Source organism: Gymnoscopelus microlampas (assembly GCF_963454915.1).
Source record: "Gymnoscopelus microlampas genome assembly, chromosome: 9".
Classification (NCBI taxonomy): domain Eukaryota; kingdom Metazoa; phylum Chordata; class Actinopteri; order Myctophiformes; family Myctophidae; genus Gymnoscopelus; species Gymnoscopelus microlampas.
In genome coordinates this window covers 8,968,496-8,993,081 of record NC_139946.1, presented here as the reverse complement: position 1 = coordinate 8,993,081, position 24,586 = coordinate 8,968,496, and the positions used below count along the sequence as shown (strand labels likewise).

Here is a 24,586-nt window from a genome sequence, read left to right as displayed (position 1 = left end):
CAAAGTAAAAAGTTCAATATTATATTGCACATTCTATTGCAAGAGTGTTTGAAAATAGCAGATCTACAAGCGACGCTTTGTGTGAGCTTGTAGATAATAGGCGATGCATATGCAGGTAGGTTGCTTATAATTGTGGTCTTGTTTTCCTAGACCTGGTTGCTTATTTCTGTCACAAAATATGGCAACACTGACGTCCGAGTCAGACGACGTCGATGTGACGTTCCACCGTAACCATCAAAAAGACATCCATACAACAACGCCGACACGCCGTTCATACGACGTCTACACGACGTCCAGGTCAGACCTCAGAAACCACCAAAAACCCAAAAAACAACAGACATCTTTATACAACGCCGATACGCCGTGCCTACGACGTCTACACGACGTCCAGGTCAGAAGGGCCCGTTCAAGTACTGACGTCTGACCTGGACGTCGTATAGACGTCGTATGAACGGCGTGTTGGCGTTGTTGTATGGATGGATGTCTTTTTGATGGTTACGGTGGAACGTCATACCGACGTCGTCTCAAGTGGTCTCACTCATGTTGTTGCCACACCTGCTGGCTGAAAAAAATGAATGCATTGTTTTATGTCAAGGACCCCCGAATGAATGTATTTGGCCGTGGATGTGGACCCCCATACAAGATTTGTGTTTTTAAAATGTTTCTAAACTATTTAAATTACAACACTGTTTGAGAAACTAGTTGAAAACTCTATAGCCACCAAATGTTTCCAAAGTGACAATAACAGCCACTGTTCAACGTTCGAATTTCAAATATAAAGTTTTTGACCCTGGCGAGGGTGGAAGTTCAGGCTGACTTCTGCTTCATATGTGGTGTTCTATCCATAGCTCAGTCGGTAGAGCTCTTGACTTCGGACGACATGTTCATGAGATTGAATCCCAGCACAGGACTCTCGGCTCCTGAGCAAACTGGCACTTACAAATCTACTGTCTTTTTTCGCCTTTATCATAAAGGTTGCTGGACAATATATAGAGGATGAAATGCATAACGTATTAAATAATATAAAGGTAACATCAAATACATTGTAAAAAATGAGAGACATGACGCTTTATTAGCAAGACAGTTTTTTATTATTATTCCTCATTTTGCTGGTTTCACCTGAAATTCCTTTACTGTTACAGAGTAGAACTGCTTAAGAATCTCTACTGATGATGTGGCCATAGCTGAATGGTTAGAGAGCCTGCCTGGCAAGCCATTAAATCCAGGTTTGATCCCAGGCCTTAGCAATGTGTCAAAGCGTCCCTGAACAAGACACTTAAAAGAATAGTTCACCCAAAAGTTACTTATTTTCTATCAATTACACACTCCATGAAGCCTTGAATTCATGGAGATTTCTTTTGTTTTTGACACATTCCTGAGCACAGACTCAGACATATTGGTTGGATCGGCGGTGCCACGTAGGTGTGAGGGTAGCGTAGTGGCCAGAACCCAGAGTCTAGTAGAACATAATCACGATTCAAAGAACCCCTTTTAGCACTATTTAGCACCATTTTTGTTTAGTGTGACATATGATCTACAGCCTGTAGATCATGTGTTTACCTGTAGACCACAGGTCTACACTAAGGCACACTAAACTAAATAGTATGTTTGTATGTGATTTCAGATGCGGACTATCTCTCAAAGCAGTTCCTATGAAAGTTCCCACCCACACCCTAACTCTAGTCCATAGCATTAGGAGTTTTCTAACATTATGGACCAGAGCTAGCCCCACATCCTGCCAGTTCCAATTAGTTGCCTGTGTAAGCACCCCCAATCCATTTGTAAATCTTGAAAATAAAAATGTCAATGAATACAATATATTTTAGTCCACCCCCCATACTTATCTAGACCTGGATATTACTCATATCAAATTCCATAATGGAACCCTGTTCATAATATGAACTTGATATGAACTTCATATCATGAGAATATAGATGCATTGGTCTAGAATTGATAAAAGAGGGAATATAAGAGGGAATATATACTGGTCTATAAATGATAAAAGGGGGGAAAAAACAAGGGACAGGATTTAAGAAGGTCACAACTATGTTGTTTATTTCATGATAACTGATACAGGATAAATGTTATACATTCTTTTTTTTTTTTTTAACACTGATATTTTGCTTTTATTTTCAATGTCAGTATGCAAAAAAAGACAACGATCCAAAGTAAAGATTTGGTGAAATCATGAACATGATTCAGATGCTTTAGGTGATGCTTTATAATATTAAACCAATCTTAATTAATTGTGAGGACTTTGCATCACCCTGGTGCTAGTTTTAGATTAGCTATGATGACAAATGAAGAAAATAAAATGACAAACAATATGAAAACATCAAGAATTGGCTGACAGCAAACACTGTAAAGAACCATGATCTTCAGATGCATCATTCAACATACTCATGTAAATGCATATATAAAATACATAATCACCATTGTATATATGCACATACTGTAATGTAATTACTACAGTTGTAGAGTCTGTACTGTGCATACAAAAAGACAAAATGAAGAGAGCAGACACATACATACACACATTTATCATACCTCTCTGTATAAACACACAAACCAACCAACAGGCAAAAGGCTCTCTGGCTTTAGAAGCTAAAAACTACAATGGGCTTTAAAAAAAGAAAAGAGACATTCACATTTCTCAAACAAACATGATTTAATAATCTCCCAACTGACCAACTGTGTGTCTGTCCATCAGTCTGATCAGCTTGCAGTGCTGATTGCCACCAGAGAAGCGAGGATGATGATGTAGTGCTGAGGATTGATGAATAGCTCCTGGGTGCCACATCAAACCCATCACAGCCCCAATATATCAATTAGGGCCAGGTTCACTCAAGTTCAGGCACACTGTCTCTCTTAGCCCCGTTCCCCACAGCTCTCCTTCTTACTGTGCACTCATTCACCGACAGGCCACACAGTGGACTGGATCATGTGCAGACCACGACGGGGGTGAATGAGTGACTGCGTTGTGGAGGTGGGTAGAGAATTGGGACTGCAGCCTTAGACTGTATATTATGTAGTGTAAGAATGTATGTCCATGCATTTATCCATGTGTATATGTCCATCTCTCTCCATCCTCTAAGGTGAGACAGGTGGTTTGCTACTGCTGTAATGAACTTGGTATCTGTTGACTGTTTGTCCTTTGACCTCGGTGGACAAACAGGTGGTCTTGCAGGGGATCATGTCTTCTTCCTCTTCGCCCATTAGCCAATCCTGGACCGAGCGCTCGGCTGACGCGGTCACGTGATTGGCCAACCATCCCTGGTGCCACTTGTCAAAGCGCTCGTGCTGGTTCGCGGCCACTCTGTGTTGTGACTGTGGTAAGGGAGAGACAGAAGAAGGGACATGAGACTGTGGTAAGGGAGAGACAGAAGAAGGGACATGACTGTGGTAAGGGAGAGACAGAGGAAGGGACATGAGATTCTAATCCATTAGCCAAATGTACAGAAAGATAAAACAGTGGACAGTAGTTTGCTCATTTGGCTAGAACCATAGCCAGGGGTTGAGAATTCTCCATACAAAGACACCCAATTCATTATGAACAACTAAAAATTATATCCAAAAGCTGTAATGGAAATTAACAGTTTACCCTTTAGAACCCATAGTAGTTGGGAATGGCTGCTCTAAATCCTACTTTAACCACTTAAACCCCATATGGTTGACCCTCAGGGCTCTATACAAGTGTATTTTCTGGTTCCTGTAGTGGGGAAAGCTTTGGCTGAGAATAGCCGATCAACAGCGTTGTGAGCTTGTCGACCGGCTATTTTCTGCAAAAGCCTTCCCCACAATATGGATGCTGGCGTTTAAGTGGTTAAAGGATAAAGCCCTTTGCGCACCAAGCCCATTTTTTTCCATCAGAAAATATTGCACACACTAAAAGAAATATGCGCTCATGTCATGTTTATTATCACTTACACACAAACTGAAACGTTGTCGTCTGTCAATTATTTGTGGAACATGTTAAATTTACTGTGTTGGTTTGCACCGACATTAGATATTTGTGAAAAACAAAAACCAATAAGGATTGCATTAGCAATAGGGCAAATACATGTTTTTACAGCGTTCTTTTTCTTCTTATTGTTGACAGTCTTACAAGTATTGTCTGTATGACAACTTTATGAAGCGATGGCAAAAGTGCCAACCTCCATCACTGCGCATTGCCTTGTTTGCGTTCTGAAAGATTTTACTCCTCTACCTTATATTTGGTACCATATTAAAGCAACAAAAAACAAAAACTTCCATCTTCAGTTTTAAATTATATTTTGTTTATACTTTAACATGATCAGTGAGCCGTAGCAACATTTTACATTTTCATTGGGGTCGCAAGGTAGGGTAGGGACCACCTTTAAACAGGCCCATTGAGGGACAGATGAACCCGTTTCGCGGGACATCGCGGGCGTGTGCATGAGGACCCACCGTGCGCGCGAAATTTTCCCGCGGTTCTGGGCTTATTTTACCGATTTATTATCAAAAAAAAATATTTCTTTTTTTTTTTTTCATATCTTTGATTTTCGGGACATTGCTCTGCTTGTGCGGGACGTGGGACAGAGGGTCCAATTTCGGGACTGTCCCGCGAATTTCGGGACGGGTGGTCACCCTATCGCAAGGGTTAATTTATATTTGAAAATATTATATATATATATACAATTCCCACCTTTCTGGCCTTTACAAGGGCTCCTCGGCGGTACATGTAGTCCTCAGAGTTCATGACAAACACCATCTTGTGGGTGTTGAGTTTAAAGCGACAGTCCAGGCTGCCAGCACTCTCTACGCCCAGCTGACGGTGCCACTCTCTCCTGCAGCGCATGGCCTCCACCTGCCGTACCTGCCAGCGACGGAAACGCCGTAGATTCCTGAATGAAAGCAACAATTGAGACTGTTGATCCAAACAAACTGCTTATGTACTTCTAGAAATGTTTTTTTTTGTTGAGAATAACAGAACAATGAATAATGAATTGTATACTGTATATATGCTTAATGTGTCATTCACATGGCACATATGTGTATACAAATGTATTGTACTTATTGTTCTTACAGGATAAGATAAAAGGGAGACCTAAGGTATGAGCAATAATGTGAGGATAGCAGGCTTGTTAGTAACAACTTAATTTCAGAGGAGTAATTTGTATTCCCAAGAATGACATGCACACAAAATTAGGCGAATAAGCAAACAGCAGTAGCTATAATCTCAGTGTAGTTGTAGTTAAAAATTACACCTCACTGTCCTACATAAATGTTTAACTCCTTCTTACCTGGGCAGGAAAACGGGTTTGAAGAAGTAGCCATCTGCCTGAGAGCACAGACTGGACTCTGTCCCGACAAACTGCTCCATGTAGCTGGACAGGCACTAAGGTAGCGAAAACAACACTTTATGATGCAATAAACATTTACAGTGAAGGGAACCTTTTCAATGGTGTGTGTGTGTGTGGTAGCAGACACATACACACGGTAGCCTACGGCACGTGCACAAGTTGGTTGTGAGGGGCCTTCAAATGGCCGGCCTCTCCAAAAGGAGGGCCAAACAACTAGCAAGGTACTGCTCAATATCAGCTATTATAGGAAGCCGCTCAATTTGGAGGAGGCGTTGTTTCCTTTACCCATGATTGTTGTCTGCTGTGTTTGACAAGTATGCCAACATTATTGTATGTAACAATGTTCTGCCTTATATGCACTTTGTAACTGGCTGTCCCATTATCTGACTGCACTGGCAGTGTTTATGTCCTTTGTACAAGGTATTCTTCTTCTTCTGTTTATGTGGACTTAAATCAATATTTCAAATGTATTTTACCTGTACATCTAGTGGGTCATCAGCCTGGGCCTCCTCAGTGTCCAGGAGCTCGATGGTCAGGGTCACATGACCCTTGTTCTGGATAAACATCACCTGTTAACATAGATGACAACAAAAGTAAACCTCAAGCAAACAAGATTGATTGAATATTTTATTAGACAGAAATGTAAAACAGCACGAGTACAGTCAAACACATTGTTTAAAAGGATAACACTCAAAAAGTCCTTGCCGTCTTGTTTCCATTGGGGTCCTAAGTATTCAATCTCTCATTGGTCGACAGTTCAGAAACCTGCCTACCAATGACATCATCGATGGATGGGGGATTCCAAGATGTGACCCCATTAATAGAAAATTTAAATAAAAGTTTGAAATCTTGTTTGAAATGACCACTGATGATGTCACTGGTAGGCAGGTTTCTGAACTGTCCACAGCCCTCCTCTGAGACAGGAGTAAATAGAAATGGTGCCATCTTATGAGCCTAAGTGAGGACCAATAATAAGATGATGCAGTGGTCCTTCAAGCATTCTGGAGATTTAAACAATGCATGTTTTTATAAAGTTTATAAAGGTTTTGACAGTCATCCAGCCAAATTAGGACAAATAATGTCTTGATCTCTTCACGTAAATGTAAAAAAGAAAAAGAAACATCCCTTCGAGCCAAATAGGCTCATGCACAAAAGATATATCTAATGTGAAAGATCTGAGAAAAACAATATGAAATGAGTGGAAAATATTTTTGTTTTATATCAGTTATGATTACAGTGGTGCAGTTCTTGACTCTAGGAAGCTCAGTGTTTCCCATAGATATAAGTTATGTCCGGGTGGCTAATATTTGTTCGTGTAGGTGAGCGAGTGTTCGTGGCCGTGTCCTGACCCTGCTGCGTGTGTGTCTGCCTCGTCTTGGCTGTCTGTGCGCGCTGTAGCTTCAAGCTTGGTGCAGCAGAGATATTAGATATATTATAGCAGGCCTCATTTGTTTATGTTAACAGAATCTACTTTGTTTGCATTTGTTTTATGTGATTAAAGTGTGATTTTGAGATAAAGATTATAGACAATACTTACAGCAGTTAGAACAATCACAAATGTGTATGTATGCACATATGCGGTAGCGTCCCCCCCGGTAAACTATGTATTTTTGGGCAAGTGAACATGACCTGTACTTGCCCAAAGGGAAAGTGCCTTTGAGACCTTAGTGTCAACCCCTGCCTATGTGAGTTGTACTGAAATAACTGGCCAGATAGTGGACACCTTCACTTAAGTGAAAGAACTCACACTATGCCAATGTTGATCAAAGGAGACACAGACATTTCAATGACAGAGTGTGAGATTGTGTATGTCAGCACAGCTGAACAAATGTCTTGGACAGCAATATAGATTTTGACAGGGAAAAGACATGTTTGACCCGATTCATTGTTAAGGCAGGACATTCTGTGATGTGGATGAGAGAGAGATGGGGTATGGAAGAGGAAGAGAGAGATGAAAGGGCAAGAGCGAGAGAGAAGTGTGAGAGAATGAGATGAAAGAAGAAGAGAGAAGGGAAGCCCCCCAAGTCAAATATACTTGATGACAACTGGTCTACAGTATTCATTTTTGGTTGACACTACAAGTTGTTCAAGAAAAGAGTTCTGGGGCCTGATTCAGCAACATTTTCAAAAGAATCTTTAGAAGCTGTTTAAGGAGCCGTGTCCATTGAGGGAGGACTACTCAAAGCACCCTGCCATCATGTCCAGAGTGTGTCTTACTAAGGGTGTGTGTTTATGTATGCCCGCAACGTTATTAGCACAAGTAGCCTAGCTGAAATAATGGGGTAAACATGGACATCTCATGGTTGTGGTAACGATTCAAAGTCAGGTCATAAATGACCGGGTTGTCAGACACATCCAGGTTGATCAAAAGTGATATTGATGAGTTGCACTACCCTCCAAAAGTTGAACTATTTTCTGCTTGAAGCCCCCAGGGCGCTCTGCCACAAAACGCTGAGCGTGCTGAAGCGCAAGGCGTGGTGCTGGGAAGAGAGCTTCAGCGGGTCTTTACCATAGAATTGCATGGCAGCCAGCTAAAAAAAAATGCTTTCTGTGGACACAGCCGCTAAAAAGTCCCTAAGATTAAGCTTAACTGAAATTCTCTCAACATAAAGACAAAAAACATAAGTTCACCCTCATAATATCAGTGCTGCCATTGAAAATTAACAGGAAAGTTATTTTAGTTTTTTCCTACGTTATTGTGACTTACCGAGTGTGTTCAAAATAATAACAGTTCACCCATTAATTACCAAAATGACAGTCAACAAAATGCAGAACATATATTTATCATCATGAAATAAATCTTTGCGGTTAGCCAGCTATCCATTGGCAATTTGGCATCCGTAGGGGGCCACAGGGCCAAAGTAATGCTGGGGAAAACTGGACAGCCTTTGCATGCTCACCTTGAAGCAGTTCTCCTCAGCCATGACCCTCTCTCCTTTCCATTGGTAGCTGGTCTCCCAGGCTGCCCTGACACACTGAGAAGACAGGTTGCCGCCCGCTGCCCCCCTCTTCCTTTCAGCCAGGTACAGGTCAGCCACCTGTAGGCACACCTCATCACTGACCAGGTGCTGCAGCTACAGAGAGATTAGGGGAGAGGTTGGAGAAAGCAAGGGAGACAGTGGTGGGAAAAGTACTCAAATGTTTTACTTCAAGTAAAAGTATCAATACTGCAGAAATTCTCTGCTACAAGTAAAAGGCCTGCGTTCAAAATGTTACTTGAGGAAAAGTACAAAAGTATTGGCATCAAAATATACTTAAAGTACCAAAAGTAATAGTACTAAAATGTTTGAAAATATAAAAACTGTAAAATAAAGTAAAAAAGATTTTTTTTTTAAATAACCGATCTACATCCTCAAAACATGTCGCGATGCGACGCGTTGTGAGCTTGTAGATCGGCTATTTTCAAATAGCCTACGTATAAAATAGGGCTGAAGCGGTTAATGTATGTTTTATAATATACGTAATAATTTATATCTGCAAAGTAACTAAAGTTTTCAAATAATTGTAGTGGAGTAAAAGTACAATATTTGCCTCTGAGATGTAGTGGAAATACTCCAGTAAAGTAAAAGTACCTCAAAATTGTACTTAAGTACAGTACTTGAGTAAATGTACTTTACTTTAAGACCATTGCAAGGAGATTATACAAGATGTGGAAATGATATAGACAGGTTATGAATTGGCAACCAGTGTGTTATGTGTTTGAAGGGAAATGTAACGTATGAGCTACCTGTCGAATGATGTTGTGGATAAGCTTGTCGATGGTGAAGCCTATGTAGGCATGGATGGTGAACATCTCTCGCAGAGTGTCTTCGTACTGTGTAGACTCGAGGTTACCATCCAGCAGGCTGCGCACCATGTCTAGGAAGGCTGGGTAGTATTCCTCTAGCTCTACCTCACCTGTAAAAGGCAGGGGAAATAACATTCACTTTGATTTCCTGTCTTTACACATCGTTATCAGTCCATTCTACTCCACTAATGCCATACCATGGCAGAAGGTAACGGTTTACCTCAATGTTATACCAGCAGCACTTATCCAAATCATTTACCCCATTGTATGACAGCTTACAATTTTTGTGACAATACACACATGAAAAGGTAGGGCTCCAGACTAACTTTTTAGATTTGTTGTACTGGTGAGCCTAACTTTTTTTCATTTAGGTGCACTAGCACATCATTGCCCAAAGATTTTCAACACAATAATACGTTTTATATTTCAACTTTTTTTCCCCAGCTCTCACACACATTGGTAGTTTTATACACATTAAGTAAAATAGACCTACTTGGGGACCACAAAAGTCGGGAACAATGTAATTTGGGAATGCACACCCCACCCAGATATGCAAGACTTGTTGTACCTGTTGTCAGAGTACTCGCTGTACCGGTTGTACCCAGTGCGGTATCCGCTACCACAGTATTAATAACGTTAGATATAACAATCAATGGGTTATCTATAAATGTGGGAACGATGCAAGTTGGGAATGCAGGTCTTATTTGTACCTGTTGTGCAGTGCGGTGTGGTACCCACTACCATAAACCGATCAATCAAATATGAATATACAGGGATCATCGATGACGTCAAAACCTGCTAAAATCGTGTTGATGACGTACTGTATATTGGCATAAATGGGAGAGAGACAGACCCGCAGACAGACATTTTGTGCACTGAGAAAAGAAAGGAGTTCCACTGTGCACACTACCAACAATTTTTTACTGTAACTGCCAGCAGTCTGTGTTGCGTTTTTCAATATGTTTGGTGTGACGGCATCAACACGGCGGTCTGTATTTCCTGTTTGGTTCGAAATTACCCGTTTGATTCAATATAAAATGTATTGGTCACACTGGTGTGACCATAAAGTTTAGTCATACTTCATAGATTTTTGGCTGCACTCTAGAGCCCTGAAACGGACAGTGAAATAATAATTACATAATGTAATAATAATAATCCTATAATAAGAAAACAGAGTACCTTCCCAATAAAAATGGTTTCCATCTTTATTGTCCTTCCTGCCTTGATAAACTAAACAACTAAACAACTCTGCTGACAACTAAAATATCTAAAATAATATATCTCAAATATCTCGCTCTAAACATCATGACTGATTGATCATTTCAGAATGACATCATTTAACCATAACTGTGCTACTTGCTGAACATACTAGGCTGTTTGAGGCGCAGCTCCATGGCAAGGTCACAGGCCTTGTCCCTCCGTCCTTCTGCCAATAGCAGCCTCTCCCTGCTCTGCTCGGCCCTGTGCTCCAGCAGCTGCCGCTCTGCCTGGCGGTACACCCGCAGCAGCCGTGAGCAAAGCGTCTGGTGCAGTCGCAGGAAGAAATACCAGTTGTTGTTTACAAAGAACAGGTTATAGACACCGTCCAGCTCCTTCTGGTGCTCGGCCTCAGGGTCGCGCAGGTCCACCTTCTCTCCGGCTGCTACCGAGCTCGTCTCCATAGGGGTGGGGGTGGTTGCTGAAGCAGCCGCCGGAGGGGCCCCCGGCTGTCCAACGGTGCTGCTGGAGGTGGTGGAGGCTTCCGTGTCTGCAGGCTGAGGAGGGCTGCAGCGTCTCCGTCTGGACTCACCGTTCAGCTGCTGCTGCTGCTGCGGTTGGGGTTGAGACTGGGCCAGGGGTTGTTGGGATTGAGACTGACCACCTGTGGATGCCCCTGCTCCCGCTGTGTTATTAGAATTACTACTTCCTCCTCCTGACGAAGATGATGCTGCTCCTCCTCCTCTCTCTCCTCCCTCCTCAGGGTCGACCTCCTCGTCTGTCCACTCCTCGGTGTCGCTGAGCTCACCGCGGCGAGCGAAGAACAGGTCGGGGACAAAGTGCTGGATGATGCGTTTTATGTGGTCCTTGTCGTCTTTGTGGATGGCAGGCTGACGCTTGACGTGGTAGATGATGAGAGACGCGGCGTCCTCCAGGATCTGCTTGTCCTCGTAGGTGAACACCATGTGAGGCTCAGTGGCGGACCCCGTACTGGAGCCGTTACGGCCCTGCTGGCCCACACCGGCCTCCTCTGTGCTCTGCTCCTGCCGCTGGGATAGAGGGATAAATCACTAAAGGTTAACACACACAACCATGTTATTAACCAGTTAAGACCTGAGGCTGATTCTACAAGTGCCTTCTAAACCAGTAGTTCTTTCAAGATTTAAATTTTTTTTTCACAAATAGCAGATGTACAAGCTCGCAGCGCGAGCTTGTACATCTGCCCACTACTGCTGTTCAATCCCTCCATGACGCCTCCGGCTAGGCCGGGGTTGCAAGTTGGAAGGCAGCAGTTGACAGTGTTTTCTGTTGCTACACTAGTAGGAAGGAAAATTGGGAGGGATAGCATGTTCCTCCACACGAGTTGTGCCCCCCCCCCCCCCCGATGAAACTCCTGACTGTCAGGTAAAAAGTAGCGGCTGAGAACCCCATATGTTGGAGAGATCGACAGTGACAGGCGCTATTACACATGGGGGGGAATTGGCATACAACTAAACTGGGGGGAGTTAAAAAGATACATACCTTTTTTAAATAGTTGATAAAAAAACATTTTATAAAAGGGTTTTATCTGAGAATTACACTGTTTTTGCACGTTCAACTTTTTTTATGGGGGATGCAAACGGCTGACAAACATTTATTTTGGGCGTTTTGAATGGGATTCATTAGCATTAAGGACAGACATGGAATTGGTTCTGCCCAGCAGCGGAAAAACTAGGTCAAACCTTCAGTTCAAGTAATACATTAAAAAACCTGCAGGATATTTCTACAACAGTAGATCACCAGATCAAAATAACACTGGTAATGTAAAGTGCAAAGACATATTGCAGAAAACTATGCTAATCTGTCACAACATCTTCTGATTGTCTTTCCTGTAGCTGTTAAAGCAGGTGTTGTGTAAAGGTGCTTGCATACTGTGTGTTTTTGGCTGTCTTATACATTCAGTACATGTCACACATGAAAAAGGTAGTAAACGTATTATCCACCTCAACAGACTGTGCAAGTTAAATTGAGTCTACCTGTCACATTGTGTGATGTGACTATGACCTACTTCAGTCAACGTATGCTGAGGCGATGTGTTACCTTTTGACAAAACAAAACAAAACAATTCCCTAAAGGGAGCTGATAATATCTCTATGACATTTTTCCCAAAGCTGTCTGCACATATATAGTGCAGTGGTTTTCAACGTGAGGGCCAGGGACCCCCAGGGGTCCTTGAGGGGGTTCCAGCTTATATGCCTAATGACATTTGGCCAAATGCATATCAAATTGGGGATCCTTGAAATTAAACAAGGTTGACAATCACTGGACTATCGAGTCCCTTTACTTTCCACTGTAATTGTTGTTATAACGGTCTGGCATTGACCATTGTAGCACCAATGCAGCTACAATTTTGAACACTGCCAGAACTCCATTGTAGCCTACGAGTGTGGTTCGGCTTGTAGGTGGCCATTCCTGACCCTATCACACTGCACTATCCAGGACGCTTACATTTAACAGAACAGTTTAACAGTCAACATGGAAAACTTGTCTGGGACAACACCAAGACTGACAATATCGTAGTGTGTCGTCCCTTTAACAGGCCACATGTTCTCACATTTGATATTTACCTCATCATAGACACTCTCAATCTCATTGAGAAGGCTCTTGGAGCGCAGGGCCTTCATGTCATTCTGTTTGAAGTTCACTCCCTGGTGATCCAGGGACTTGAGGTAGGCCTTCTCATACTGCTCCCTCCAGATCTTATTGAAACCCTGCTGGGCTTCCCTCCACTCCTCCTCCTTGGCTTTCAACCTGTACAAAAGGGGGCCATGCAGGATGTAAACATTTCACACTCATCATCGACGTACAAGGCAGGCAGCTTGACTGGGAGAACTGAATCAGGTGTCTGCTGGAGTGAGTGTGAATGCCTGAGCATGCATGTGTTGATTGTTTGAAAACTTCAATAGATACAAGATTCTGGTAAATAATTTAAAAAATGTACCGGTGTAACGGTTCACACAATTCACGGTTTGATACGATACAGAGGTGTCACGATTTTGTACTGTACAATTTTAGAAATGCCAGACAAATTTTCCCTCTTTTTCTTTGGAACAATGATGGAGCTATATCCGACTCATCTTCTGGGATCATAGCATACAGCATAAAACAAAAACAGCTCTGTATAAAAACAATGTGTAGTATTGTAGTAGTAGTTGTAATAAATAAGCACAATTCTGTTTTTAATGGTCTCATGAAGAAACAGTGTAAGAGGCTCAATTAATTTAAGCCGGTTCATAGCCTGTGTTTTTCAGAATTTACTACAGAGTAGGGTCTCATATCTGCTGCAATAAATGTACCAAACGCTGTGGTGATTTATTTTACCCCGTTGCAGGGAAGGTTTGCAGCATGTGCGTTGCACCTTTGTTGACACACCGTGGTATGTCAGCTGATGTAACCTACACTTGTGTAGAATATGCGACACAACGCACTATTTTCTTTTTAACCACCAGTCTCTCGCCATCACCCTCATAAGTCACAGGGAACGCCCAGACCTGCTGATGTTTCTGTTTCTGCTCTCTCGATCTATGGCATTGTTAGCGTAGCACACCTCTCAGCATGTCTTACTGTAGTAGTGTTTATTTCTGGGGGTGGGAGGGGCAGACAGTATGTTGCAACATGCCTGTCGTTGTTTGGACTGCCTTGTTGAGCGAGGATTGTGTTGTACGAAGTTAGTTAAAAACACACACACACACACACACACACACACACACACACAAATGTGTAGTAGTATGTACCGATAGGATAGATAGATCTATCCAGCTACACGGTCTCACACACCGTTACCCACATGAAGCCCGCCTTTCACTCACAGTGCTGCTCTCAGCTCTTGTGAGTCTTGTCACAGTATCAACTTGCTGAAGATGACAAGTGCACAGAGCCACCACAAATGGTTTTGATTGACAAATATGAGACGTGTTCAACTTCTCCCTAGCACATTTTGGCTTGACTTTCGTTCAGAATAAACAGAAAAGCAATACGAGTGCCGTTTCAAAATATGTCGCATTTGAGGCAAATTTATAAGGAAGGATACCTGCAGGCTCATACTCAGGCAATACAAAGAAATCACAACCAAGACTGCTAAAAGAAAAGTGTTTGTTTCTTCCGGGTGAAGCCAATGACTGCTTCCATGTACTCATACTGTACGTGTTGCAATCTAACACATCATGGAACATCCCCCAGTCCATGTGATAAAAACAGATCTGTAATACAGTGTCAGGGTGGGCACCGTTTGCTTCAGCCTATAGGCGAGCAGGAGCAGAATGGAGGAGACATCCAATTTGCCGAATGGAGGACGTAGGAAGGGTTTAAAGGCATTGCAGAGGAAGCGTAGCAGTGGTCGAGTGAGCTATCTCCCCGTTTGTACAAACACTGTCCTATATACGTTTCTATATTTTTATTTAATACCCCGTTGCTGGCAGAATGCAGAGCCAATAGCTGATGTTCCAAATCAAAACACTTTTCTCCCCAATAAAATTATTATGAAATTCCCGGAAGCCATCTTAGCGAATTTCTCTTCCGACACCACCTTGTGAATTAAAGGCTAATTTCGAAAAACAGTCCACCAAATCATACACTGCAATTCACAATTATGTTAATGCTTTGCCCATACAAAAACAAAAAAATATTCAAAAGGACGGCTAATTAAATTTTCAAAGGAGAGTCTGCGGTGAAGCCAACAGAGGAGCTGAAATGCCAATCTTGACATCTCGTCATAGGAGGTGCGTTCTCTTCTTTGAGCATTTGTTTAAAAAAAAAAGTCACCTCACCTTTTGAGCACCACAGGCACAGCGGTGGCGGGACTCCTCTTCAGCCCCTCGATGATCTCTGGGGCCTTGTCACCATAGATACGGTAAACAGCACGTCGCTGGATGACCTCAGATGTGCCGCCCAAACAGTCATCCAATCGGAATCGGTCCTGATCCTCTGGAGAAAGACGGGAAAGTTTCTTCTGGACACTCTCGAGAACCCGGATGGTTGCCAAGTTGGTTTCCAAGACAACGTCCAGCTGGGGAGAGAAATCATGGACACAGAGGCATAAAGATCAATTATCTTGAAAAGAGAAAGAAGGGAAAAAACAGCTGTATTGAGCTTTGCAAACATTATTGACGCTACCACTTTAAGTGTTTGTACTGTGTGGATGTACCTAGTCTACCTACCTCAAACCTTTCATCCTCACAGCGGTGTAACTGTTCCTCATAGGGGGTTTTCTTGGAGCTAACAAAAGTGGAGTCCTCTGACCACGAGGGGAAGGACACCCAGGTGTCATTCAATACCTAAGTACAAATGCACGGACACACAAATACATAAACACGTATGCACACATACAGTACACAATTTGTCAATAGGGGGAGACTATCTCTGGGAACTTTTTTTTCAAAAATGGAGTACATGCTTTAGTATTACTTTCATAAAACTAATTAAACACATACGCTGAGTCTATACAAAAGGTTTACCTCCTTGCAGATGGCAGTGCGTCCGCTGCATTTCGGTTGCTGGTAGGTCTTGGGCAGTGCTCTGTAGCTGGACCCCAGACGTTTGCAAGAAGCATAATCCACCTCCCGGCCCCCTCCCCCCTCCATGTAGCGATCTGATAGTCCCGACACTACATGAGAGAGTTCTTTGTCCCCCAAAAACGACTTGAACTGTGTGTACAGTTCCGGAAACTTCCTGAAAGGAGGAAGAAAACATGAAGATGAATGACATGAATGCAAAGTACAATGGACATTGATCACACGTTTCAGCATCTCTGATAAATAAGACAAATCTCAGTAGGGCATCTGTAAAAAATACCACATACTGTGCTAAATATCATTATACACACTTAAATAGATCTATCAGTATTTAATTTAGATAAATTGTAAGGACTACTCAACTGGGGAATTAAAAAAAAGATTGATTTATATTTATGATACATCAGAACGCTTAACAGTTCCCTGCAGCTCTTCCCTGCAGTAATATCTATTATGCACATTTTATGTGCCTAAATGTGAGCGTCGCCAACTATACTGTTAATAGTCCCTTGAACCACAGCATCCTTCCAAACAGTCATCCATTTATCCATTCAGCTCCGCTCATGGAACCTTTAATTGACTAATTCCATCTCTGCATACGACCCATCGGTCCAGCCATCTCATCTTTCAGTCGACTCACCCCAGGAAAGGAGTGACTAGCTGCAGCAACTCAGCTCCAGAAACAACTTCCTGGTTAAACAAGGCGATACAGCGCAGGAAGTTCTCATATACTTCTTGGCTTTTGAACAGGCGACGAACCTTAATTTAAAGAAAACAGAGACTGAAACAATCAGCATTTCAGGTACCACAAGGAGGATGACATTTATGGAGAAGAGATGGCTACAGGATGAGGGAAGGTAGCATCCAACTTGGTTAGAAAGTACCTACCTTATCAAAGAAAGAAAACTCTCGTAAAACTCCATGTTTACCAACTGCAGCAAAAGACTGATCTTTGGTGCATGAATACTTCATCTTTTTCTAAGTTAAAAAAAAACAACTGCAGTTAGATCCCTTTATTTTCAACACAGAAATATGTATAACAAATGAGGCGATCAAATTCTCCAATCAAAAAGGCAATAATATAGTGCACAAAATAGTATAAATTATCGTACAAATGAATCCCGTTGATTTCATTTTTAGCTACACAGTGTGCTCTGTAATGACAGTACCTTAAGTAGAGGGGTCATATGTGGCAGCAGCATGGGCCTGGGTCTCTTCTTGTTCTGTTTGCTCATCATGTCTTCTTCATCTGGCCTCTTCAGCTGCTCTTTCCCCCCAGTCAGAGAACTGCCTGTGAACTGCAGGAGGAAAGAGGACACAGACCATTTATAGACAGATGACATAAAGCACTTACAAGGTCCACATTTCAAACTAGCATGTGTGCTATAAAATCTACTTTTGCTTAAAATGTGTCCATATTTCAAGACAATCTATATGCATTTCCTTAACTTTTACATTAACCATATACAACACAATAAAATCAGTGTAAAAGCAAGATCATTAGAAATTAAGAAATGTATAAGGGGTTTGTGTCCTATAGAAACCTAGAGTAAATTTGATTGATCTTTACTGTGTTCTTTTCAGCATCTTTTTGTGTAGTGCATTTTGAAACAACTGCATAATACGCATCATGGTCCATTAGCTAAGTTTTAGTAAGATTTAGTGACTGACCAACGATCTCTTGGCATCAGGCAAAAACTGCCCAAACTCAGCCAGCAGGTCTTCCTGTCCCTTGAAGAGACTGGCAACCTTGGAGAACACCTCATCCTCCGTCATCCCACTGCTGCCTCTGCCTCCCCGGCTCTCCTTCACCTCCAACTGCTCCTTCTGAAAGGTGGTGAAAGAGTAATACAGTTGTTTTCTCAAGATAAAAAAGTTTTACCCCTTTTCTCCCCAATTTAATCGTTATGCCAATTATTTCCTCCCCACAGACACACATTTCTGTATGTTGTCACTGCCGTTATATCCTACCGACTCACCTGCCAGTCAGGAGCCCCCACCAGGAGGACGTGGAGCCTCCGTCCTACTCTTCCCGCTCAACATACCCTGCTGACAGGTGCCGCCCCAGACCGTAGGATTTCGTGCAGTGCCAAATATCACCCTCCCCGCTCGGCTACCCTCCCCCTAACACGGGCCATTGTGTTTGTATAGATAGACGCTCAACAAAGCTGGATTCCCCGGGGTGGATTCAAACCCCCAGACTCCGTGGTGGTGGGCAGCTACCTTACCACTGCACCACCCAAGATGTAAAACAAATGTATCACCAATTCACCTTATACAAGTGTACAATGAACCAAAACTAAAAATGTAAGTAGTTAAAATACAAACAATAGGACAATTTAGAGCAACACTACCATGGTAAATCAGTACTTAAAAGGGCAAGACCACTTTGGTTGTGTTTTTACTTTTTTATTTACGTTTTTTATTTTACTATTTGAATATTCGGATCTGCGGATCCAGTACGGGTTTTCTTCGTAATAAATATGGTAAAATCAACAGGATGTTCACATTTGTATTTAAAAAACAAGCAGTACTGGGTTTTGTGATGTTCTATATCGTCTGAATCAGCTTTGTTTGTGTTTATGTGCTAAGAGAGTGACTTTGAGAGCAGTTTCAACGTAATCTAAGTCAATGAGGAGCATATTTTTAATTATCAATTCCTAATCAATGGAGCAATTATTTTTGATTTCTTGTCCACCTTTGGAATTACATCATGGCAAGGTAACTGCACAACCCAACCTCTAAGTGGTCTTGCCCTTTAAAGCACAAAGACACTTTGGTAGAGTTTTGGGTTGTGTAGTTACTATGTCACGATGTAACTAGTCCAAATGGCAAAATATCGTTAATTAGAAATTGGTAATCCAAAAATAGCCTCCTCATTGACTTACATTGTACGGTGAAACAGCTCTCAAAATCACTCTTTTATCACATAAATGAATGCAAACATAGCTGATTCTGCCAATATATGTCACCACAAAACCCAGTACGGCATTCTTTTTTAAATACAAATGTCAACTTCATGTTGATTAACCCATTTGTAGTAGGAAGAAGACCCGGACTGGATCCACAGATATATTGGCAGAATCAGCTTTGTTTGCGTTCATTCATGTGCTGAAATAGTGACTTTGAGAGCCGTTTCAATGTACAATGTAAATCAATGAGGAGGCTATTTTTGGATAATCAATTTCTAATCAACGGCGCAACAGAGCAAGATATCTCACCAATTGAACTAGTTACATCATAATAAGATCACTACACAACCCAAACCTCTACCAAAGTGTCCTTGTGCTTTAAGCAACAATATCATGGTCAGTACTTAAGTAATAAGGAAACAGAGTTTGGCTTTTGCGATAAACTCAAATGTAAGATGACAGATATGTTGCAATAATGGTTACACAAAATTATTACATCTTTCAACAACACTCTTGTCCTCTAAGAAATGGACGGTTATGGGTTATTTGATACTGGATAATAATCCTTCATGTCTATGTCTTTTGTTTATTCTTCAAAAATGTAAAACGAGGCCCGGACGTAGAATGCAATGCAGGTTTGAATCCCGATCCCCGAAGGGAAAAAAAGTTAAACAAATACTCCTCCCAAAAACGATGATTTGTATTATCAATTACTCATCCTGTTTTGAAAACCATTTTTGTATGAATTATTCCAGTTGTTCTCAAAGTGGGGTCAGGGGGCTCCCAGGGGTCCTTGAGGGGATTCCAGGGGATCCCCACCCCAGCAAAATTAGTAGATATAGAATCATATCGGTTTAACCACTTTAACCCTATTTATACTTTGGCTATTCAAAAATAGCAGATCTACGTGAAACATGTAACATGTTAAATGCAGTACTGCGCAGTGTTGATTTCGTCGACTAAAACTATGAAGAAAAATGTTGGTCGACTACCTTTTTTCACTGACTAAAACGAAAAAAAAAAAAACGAAATAAAAACTAAGCTGTGATGACTAAAACTAAGACTAAATATATTTACAATTTCGTTCAACAAATGAGGGACTAGTGGAGAAGAGATCCAGTAGAACTAAAAGACGAGTCATTTTCGGTTTGTTTACGCTTGGGTGTTGTGCTCTGAAATTAACCGATCTACTATGTGAGCTTGTAGATCTGCTATTTTTGATATCATTTGAAAAATCTACAGGGAGACAGGGAAAGACATGCAGCAAAGCCGCCACCGGGCTCGGGAATCAAACCCGGGACATGCTGTCAGGCATCAGAACCTATGCGGTACGCGCTTTAACCACTCGGCACCCCAGATGTGTCCCTTATGTGGGTCCCTTGCACAAAAAAAATCAGAAGGAGTTCGTGGCCAAATACATATCAATTTGGTGGTCCTTAACATGAATTATTCATCCAATTTTGCTTGGAATATGCCTGCATGTTTTGACAGAGATCAGAGAGTACAAAGACCGGGCCTGGAGCGGTCCAAGCACCTAGGCTCCAAAGGAGCCTGACAGCACGTTGCGGGTTTGGGGTTCGAGCCCCAATCCCGACGGCCTTTGCTTCATGTCACTCCCCATCTCTCTCCCCATTTCCTGTCAACCTACTATCCTATCAATAAAGGCATGAAAAAGCCCAAAAATAAATAAAAGAAAAAGAAGTATCCATTTCTGATACAATGGATTTTGATCTGACATTTTTTAACATCAAAACATCTATAACAAATTCTCAAACTACTCATGTAGAATAATCCAATTCTCAGATATCTAATTGTTTCCATTTTCACTAAAATATTGCTTAATAAACCATATCTGGCAAACCTCTGCCGATCAGTCCATTGAACTGAAGACCCGCCTCTAGCACGTTGTCGTTCATTGGTCTGGACTCTGGAAGGCTGACTGAGCAGTACTCCTGACCAATGAACGAGCCGGATGTGGGTATTCAATTCACAAATGAGCCGGCCAATTGTGCAGTCGTCTTCATGTATGAAATTTGACAGGAATTGTTTATTTAACAATACTTTACTGAAAATAGCTGTGATCAGCATACAATCTGACTTGGATTATACTGCACGAGTAGTTTGAGAATTTCTTATGGAAGTATGTCGTTTTGTTGTTGTTAAAATGAATCTCCGATCAAATCTATAGAAAATGATACAGAAATTATTATTTGGGGAGTAGAATACCCTCAAGTTTTCAAGCACCGTGAAAACTCATCCGGATTCACAATGTGATTGGAATAACAAAGGTTTTTCCGCCTGATTTTCTGAGAAACCTGAATCCAATCTTTGAGACAACATGAGCGGAGAAAGAAATAGTACAACTATAAGGACAATGAACAAAACCAATGAGGCATGGAATGACTTGTCGAATATCACAGTACTTAACAAGCAATTTCATAATTGGCAGGCTCCTGTTGAATTGCAACCAGCCATTTCATGCACTGTAACACACTGTGCTCGTTAGCTCCATAGTACCTGGTATGTATGCAGGATCTCCAGGAAGGCTCTATAGATCTCTGGATGGTCGAGGAAACGGTTCTTGATCTTGTTCACATAGCTGATAGCACTGTCAAACTCTACAGGGCTGGGCTCCGAGGCAGGGGGCGATACAGAGGACGTGGGTGCCTGATTCTGGCTCTCCCTGTTAGAGAGGGGAAGGGAAAGTCTACTGGGTGGTTCAGGAGGTCCTGTGGTGGTCGAGGAAGAAAGCGTCTCTGACGTCGCCGCCACAGTTTCACTGCTCGGGGCAGGGCCGGCCTCAGGATGACTAGATGAGGTACTACTTGAAGTGGCTGCCACTGCAGGGGGGGCTTGACTCTTTCCCTGCTGGCCTGGGGACACCTGGGTACCATGCAGAGAGTGATGTTTAACAGTACATAACCAGAATTGAATTTGTCAACAGAAAGTAGATAACAATATTCTAGGGACAACTTCTCTTTGCACACAATACAGATGAGTGTAACTGAATGTAACAGAATTCAAGAGCACTCACTTATGGGACACTTTGGGACAACCCAGAACACAGGGTGAATGTGGTGAAGAACAAGTCTGATGCACCAAATGTTGCTATAGAAACAATCTTTGGCTCTGAACATTTTGCTTCTGTAAAATCTGTAATCTGTTAAATCAGTGTCTCACCTGGGTAGAGAACGGAGACTGGAGGAAAACCATTCCATTCTTAGGGATTTCGATTCGATACCCCGGTGGTAAGAAGGCATTGAAGCCTAAGACCAGGTCTGGGTGCCCATGGAAGAGTTGTGATACACGGTTTATAACTCCTGGTGTGTCAATGCTATTTGAGAGAACAGACATATAGTTTTAGTGGCACAGGTTTTGACAGAGGAATTGTGACAGTGCGGGATAAGAGCATCATACGACTTTAGTGCAATTTCCTATTGACAATATTTGCTAAATAGTGAAAGCATGGGAGAATTGTAATGGAAATAATGGATCCCCAGAAAGGAGAAACTTTTTTAAAGAAAGGACCAATTGTAGAGGATATTAGAACATTAATTTAATTAAGAGACTGGACCACTAAAGTCAATAACCTTTCAACGCATTGATGGAGGGATCTTTATAATGTGGTTTAAATGTATGAGTAAAACTTAACCAGTGCTAATGGCACTCTTTTAAGCATCTCTGCTAGTGCTAAATCAATGGTGTAAAAGAAAATTGCGATATCTATACCTCTGTGACTTGAACTCTTTCATGATGTCGAGAAACTTGTTGTATATTCCAGGGTCATTTCCAAATCGTATTTTGACTTGGTCCAGGTATGACAAGGCATCTTCAACCTGGGCACACACACAGGGGAAAACAAATCCAATGCAACATCAGATAACATCTCTAAATAATAGTGAAACATCTTACTCTTCATGACGCAAATCCAACACGGATCGTGTGTTTTCTACCACACGTCTAAAGCTGTGATCAACCCGTGTTACTACTAACAGTCATACCCTACAACATAAACATACGAAAAATGAGCACTGCAGGGTTTTTCTCAATGCCATCCGTGCAAAAAAGGGCAAACGTAACGTTAGACAGCTAACGTTAGCGGACTTCACTGACAAGTGCCATATAAACAAATACAATACGAATCAAATAAATAAATAAATGCAAATAACTGAGTGTATACATTAACAGCGTGCTTCTTTAGCAACCAGATAGCTGTCAAAAAGCCCTCAACGCTGCCACAATAAGGGAAAAACGGGACAATTTGTTCGCACAAAGCATTGTAACAATTAATCCATGACTGCGGTAGCAGCGATTGGTAGCCCTGGCTAACATTAGCCAACAACCCGGTGATGTGACAAAACCCACAACTATGCAGGTAACACAAGTCAAATAACACAAATACAACGATAGTAACAGCCACACACACTACAGCTGGCTATTGTTGATGCTACACCGCCTAAACCGTGGCGATAATTACGATGCTGTGGGGAAAACCATCCACTGTCACATAATAATAACGTTACAATGCAACAAAGAATGCTTTTTTTTCCTCGTCTCTCCTCCTTTCTTTTTTTCAATGAAGAAGCAAGAGCAACCGGACGAGACCGTATTATTAGCGTAAAGGCTAATTTATAGTTCGTCGCGCCACCGTATCACTCGATAGAAAAATGACGTTATTTTCAACCAAAAACACGGTATTTTCAACTGGGAAAAGTGTCGACGGGCGTCGCGTCGACACTTTTTTTCCCAGTTGAAAACAACGTCGTTTATTTTCCGTCGGGCTGAACGGACGGCTCATGCGACAAAGTATAAAGTAGCATTTTTAAAAAAGGAACAAGGAGGAACTTCCAACAACAGCCGAGGTCGTTGTTATAGAGCTGCTTTCATTATTGACACTGTTGTGGAACATTCCTCCCTCTTACTATCCACCACCAACTTACTATCGAAACGTCGCATCAGAGTCGAACCGTATAAAACGCCATGTCCATCTATCTAGACACCACATACTTTTAATAAGGCCAGGGAGCTAAACTAAGCGTTACGATAGCCGGATCGTTACCTTTCACTTTACATTACAGGAGGAAAGCCTCCAAATCTCATGCAATGGGATGACGGAACAAAATGGTTGTGACTGCCTGGGAAGGGGACGACTTTCCCCTTCTTCTCGTATTCTCGTTGTCTTTACCTTCAGCTTCTGGAAGTGCTGTTGTTGCACTTGCTTCTGCGTTACAACGTAAGGCTTGTCTTGGATTTGGTTTATTTGCTTCGTGTTGCCTGTGTGTGCCTGGATCTTCGCCATTATATCCCGGGCGACGGGGATCGAGGCTTGGAAGCCCACACACACCACTACCACAACTTAACGAGGAAGCTTCGAAGCTCCGATCGGTGTCTCTCTTGCTTGTTGGCTGATCCGACAGATCTTCCTCCTGGTCGGGGTTGCCAGCCTTGCAAAGCAACGTTTAACGTTACTTCCCTTCAGCTGGCCAGTCCTTCTCAATGCAAAAAGAAGGAAAATCCACCCGAGTGGAGCGGAATGACAAGCCCAAGCTGCTATCCGATGCGAATGTAATTATTACCCGCCATTATGTATTTTTAACGAACAAGTAATGGGGTAGCTGTGATAACACGAATGCTCGGAAAATGAGCTTTTGAGACAATGGTTGCCGATTATGTTATTTTAAATAAAGTATCGCCTGTCTCTTTAAATTCGGCGGCAGCAGCCTCTCTTGGCGTCCGGAAGCCAGAGTAGGAGTGAAAAACTCAAGTCAGCGTTGCCAGGTTTTGCGAGAGAAACAAGCAACCAGGTCTATGAAAACA

At 42.1% G+C, this 24,586-nt stretch overlaps 1 protein-coding gene across 3 annotated transcripts; it reads right to left on the bottom strand.

Annotated features, from left to right (window-relative positions):
- Positions 1-2,042: 2,042 nt before the first annotated feature.
- sin3b (SIN3 transcription regulator family member B) lies at positions 2,043-24,498 on the bottom strand. 3 transcript variants are annotated; one of them, XM_084065673.1, is made up of 19 exons: positions 23,955-24,498; positions 22,499-22,605; positions 21,950-22,103; positions 21,287-21,652; positions 17,529-17,684; positions 17,027-17,155; positions 16,746-16,835; positions 16,498-16,616; positions 15,801-16,014; positions 15,504-15,620; positions 15,114-15,352; positions 12,915-13,098; positions 10,481-11,357; positions 9,052-9,221; positions 8,225-8,398; positions 5,801-5,893; positions 5,265-5,359; positions 4,667-4,865; positions 2,043-3,327 (listed from the first exon to the last, which is right to left on the bottom strand). In XM_084065673.1, the coding sequence occupies exons 1-19, from the start codon at positions 24,066-24,068 to the stop codon at positions 3,091-3,093; spliced, it is 3,834 nt and encodes a 1,277-aa protein (XP_083921799.1). In that variant the 5' UTR covers positions 24,069-24,498; the 3' UTR covers positions 2,043-3,090. The 3 variants fall into 3 exon arrangements, with proteins under 3 accessions (XP_083921799.1, XP_083921801.1, XP_083921800.1); XM_084065675.1 differs by lacking the exon at positions 23,955-24,498 and adding an exon at positions 23,710-23,814; XM_084065674.1 differs by lacking the exon at positions 16,746-16,835.
- Between the last annotated feature and the right edge of the window lie 88 nt (positions 24,499-24,586).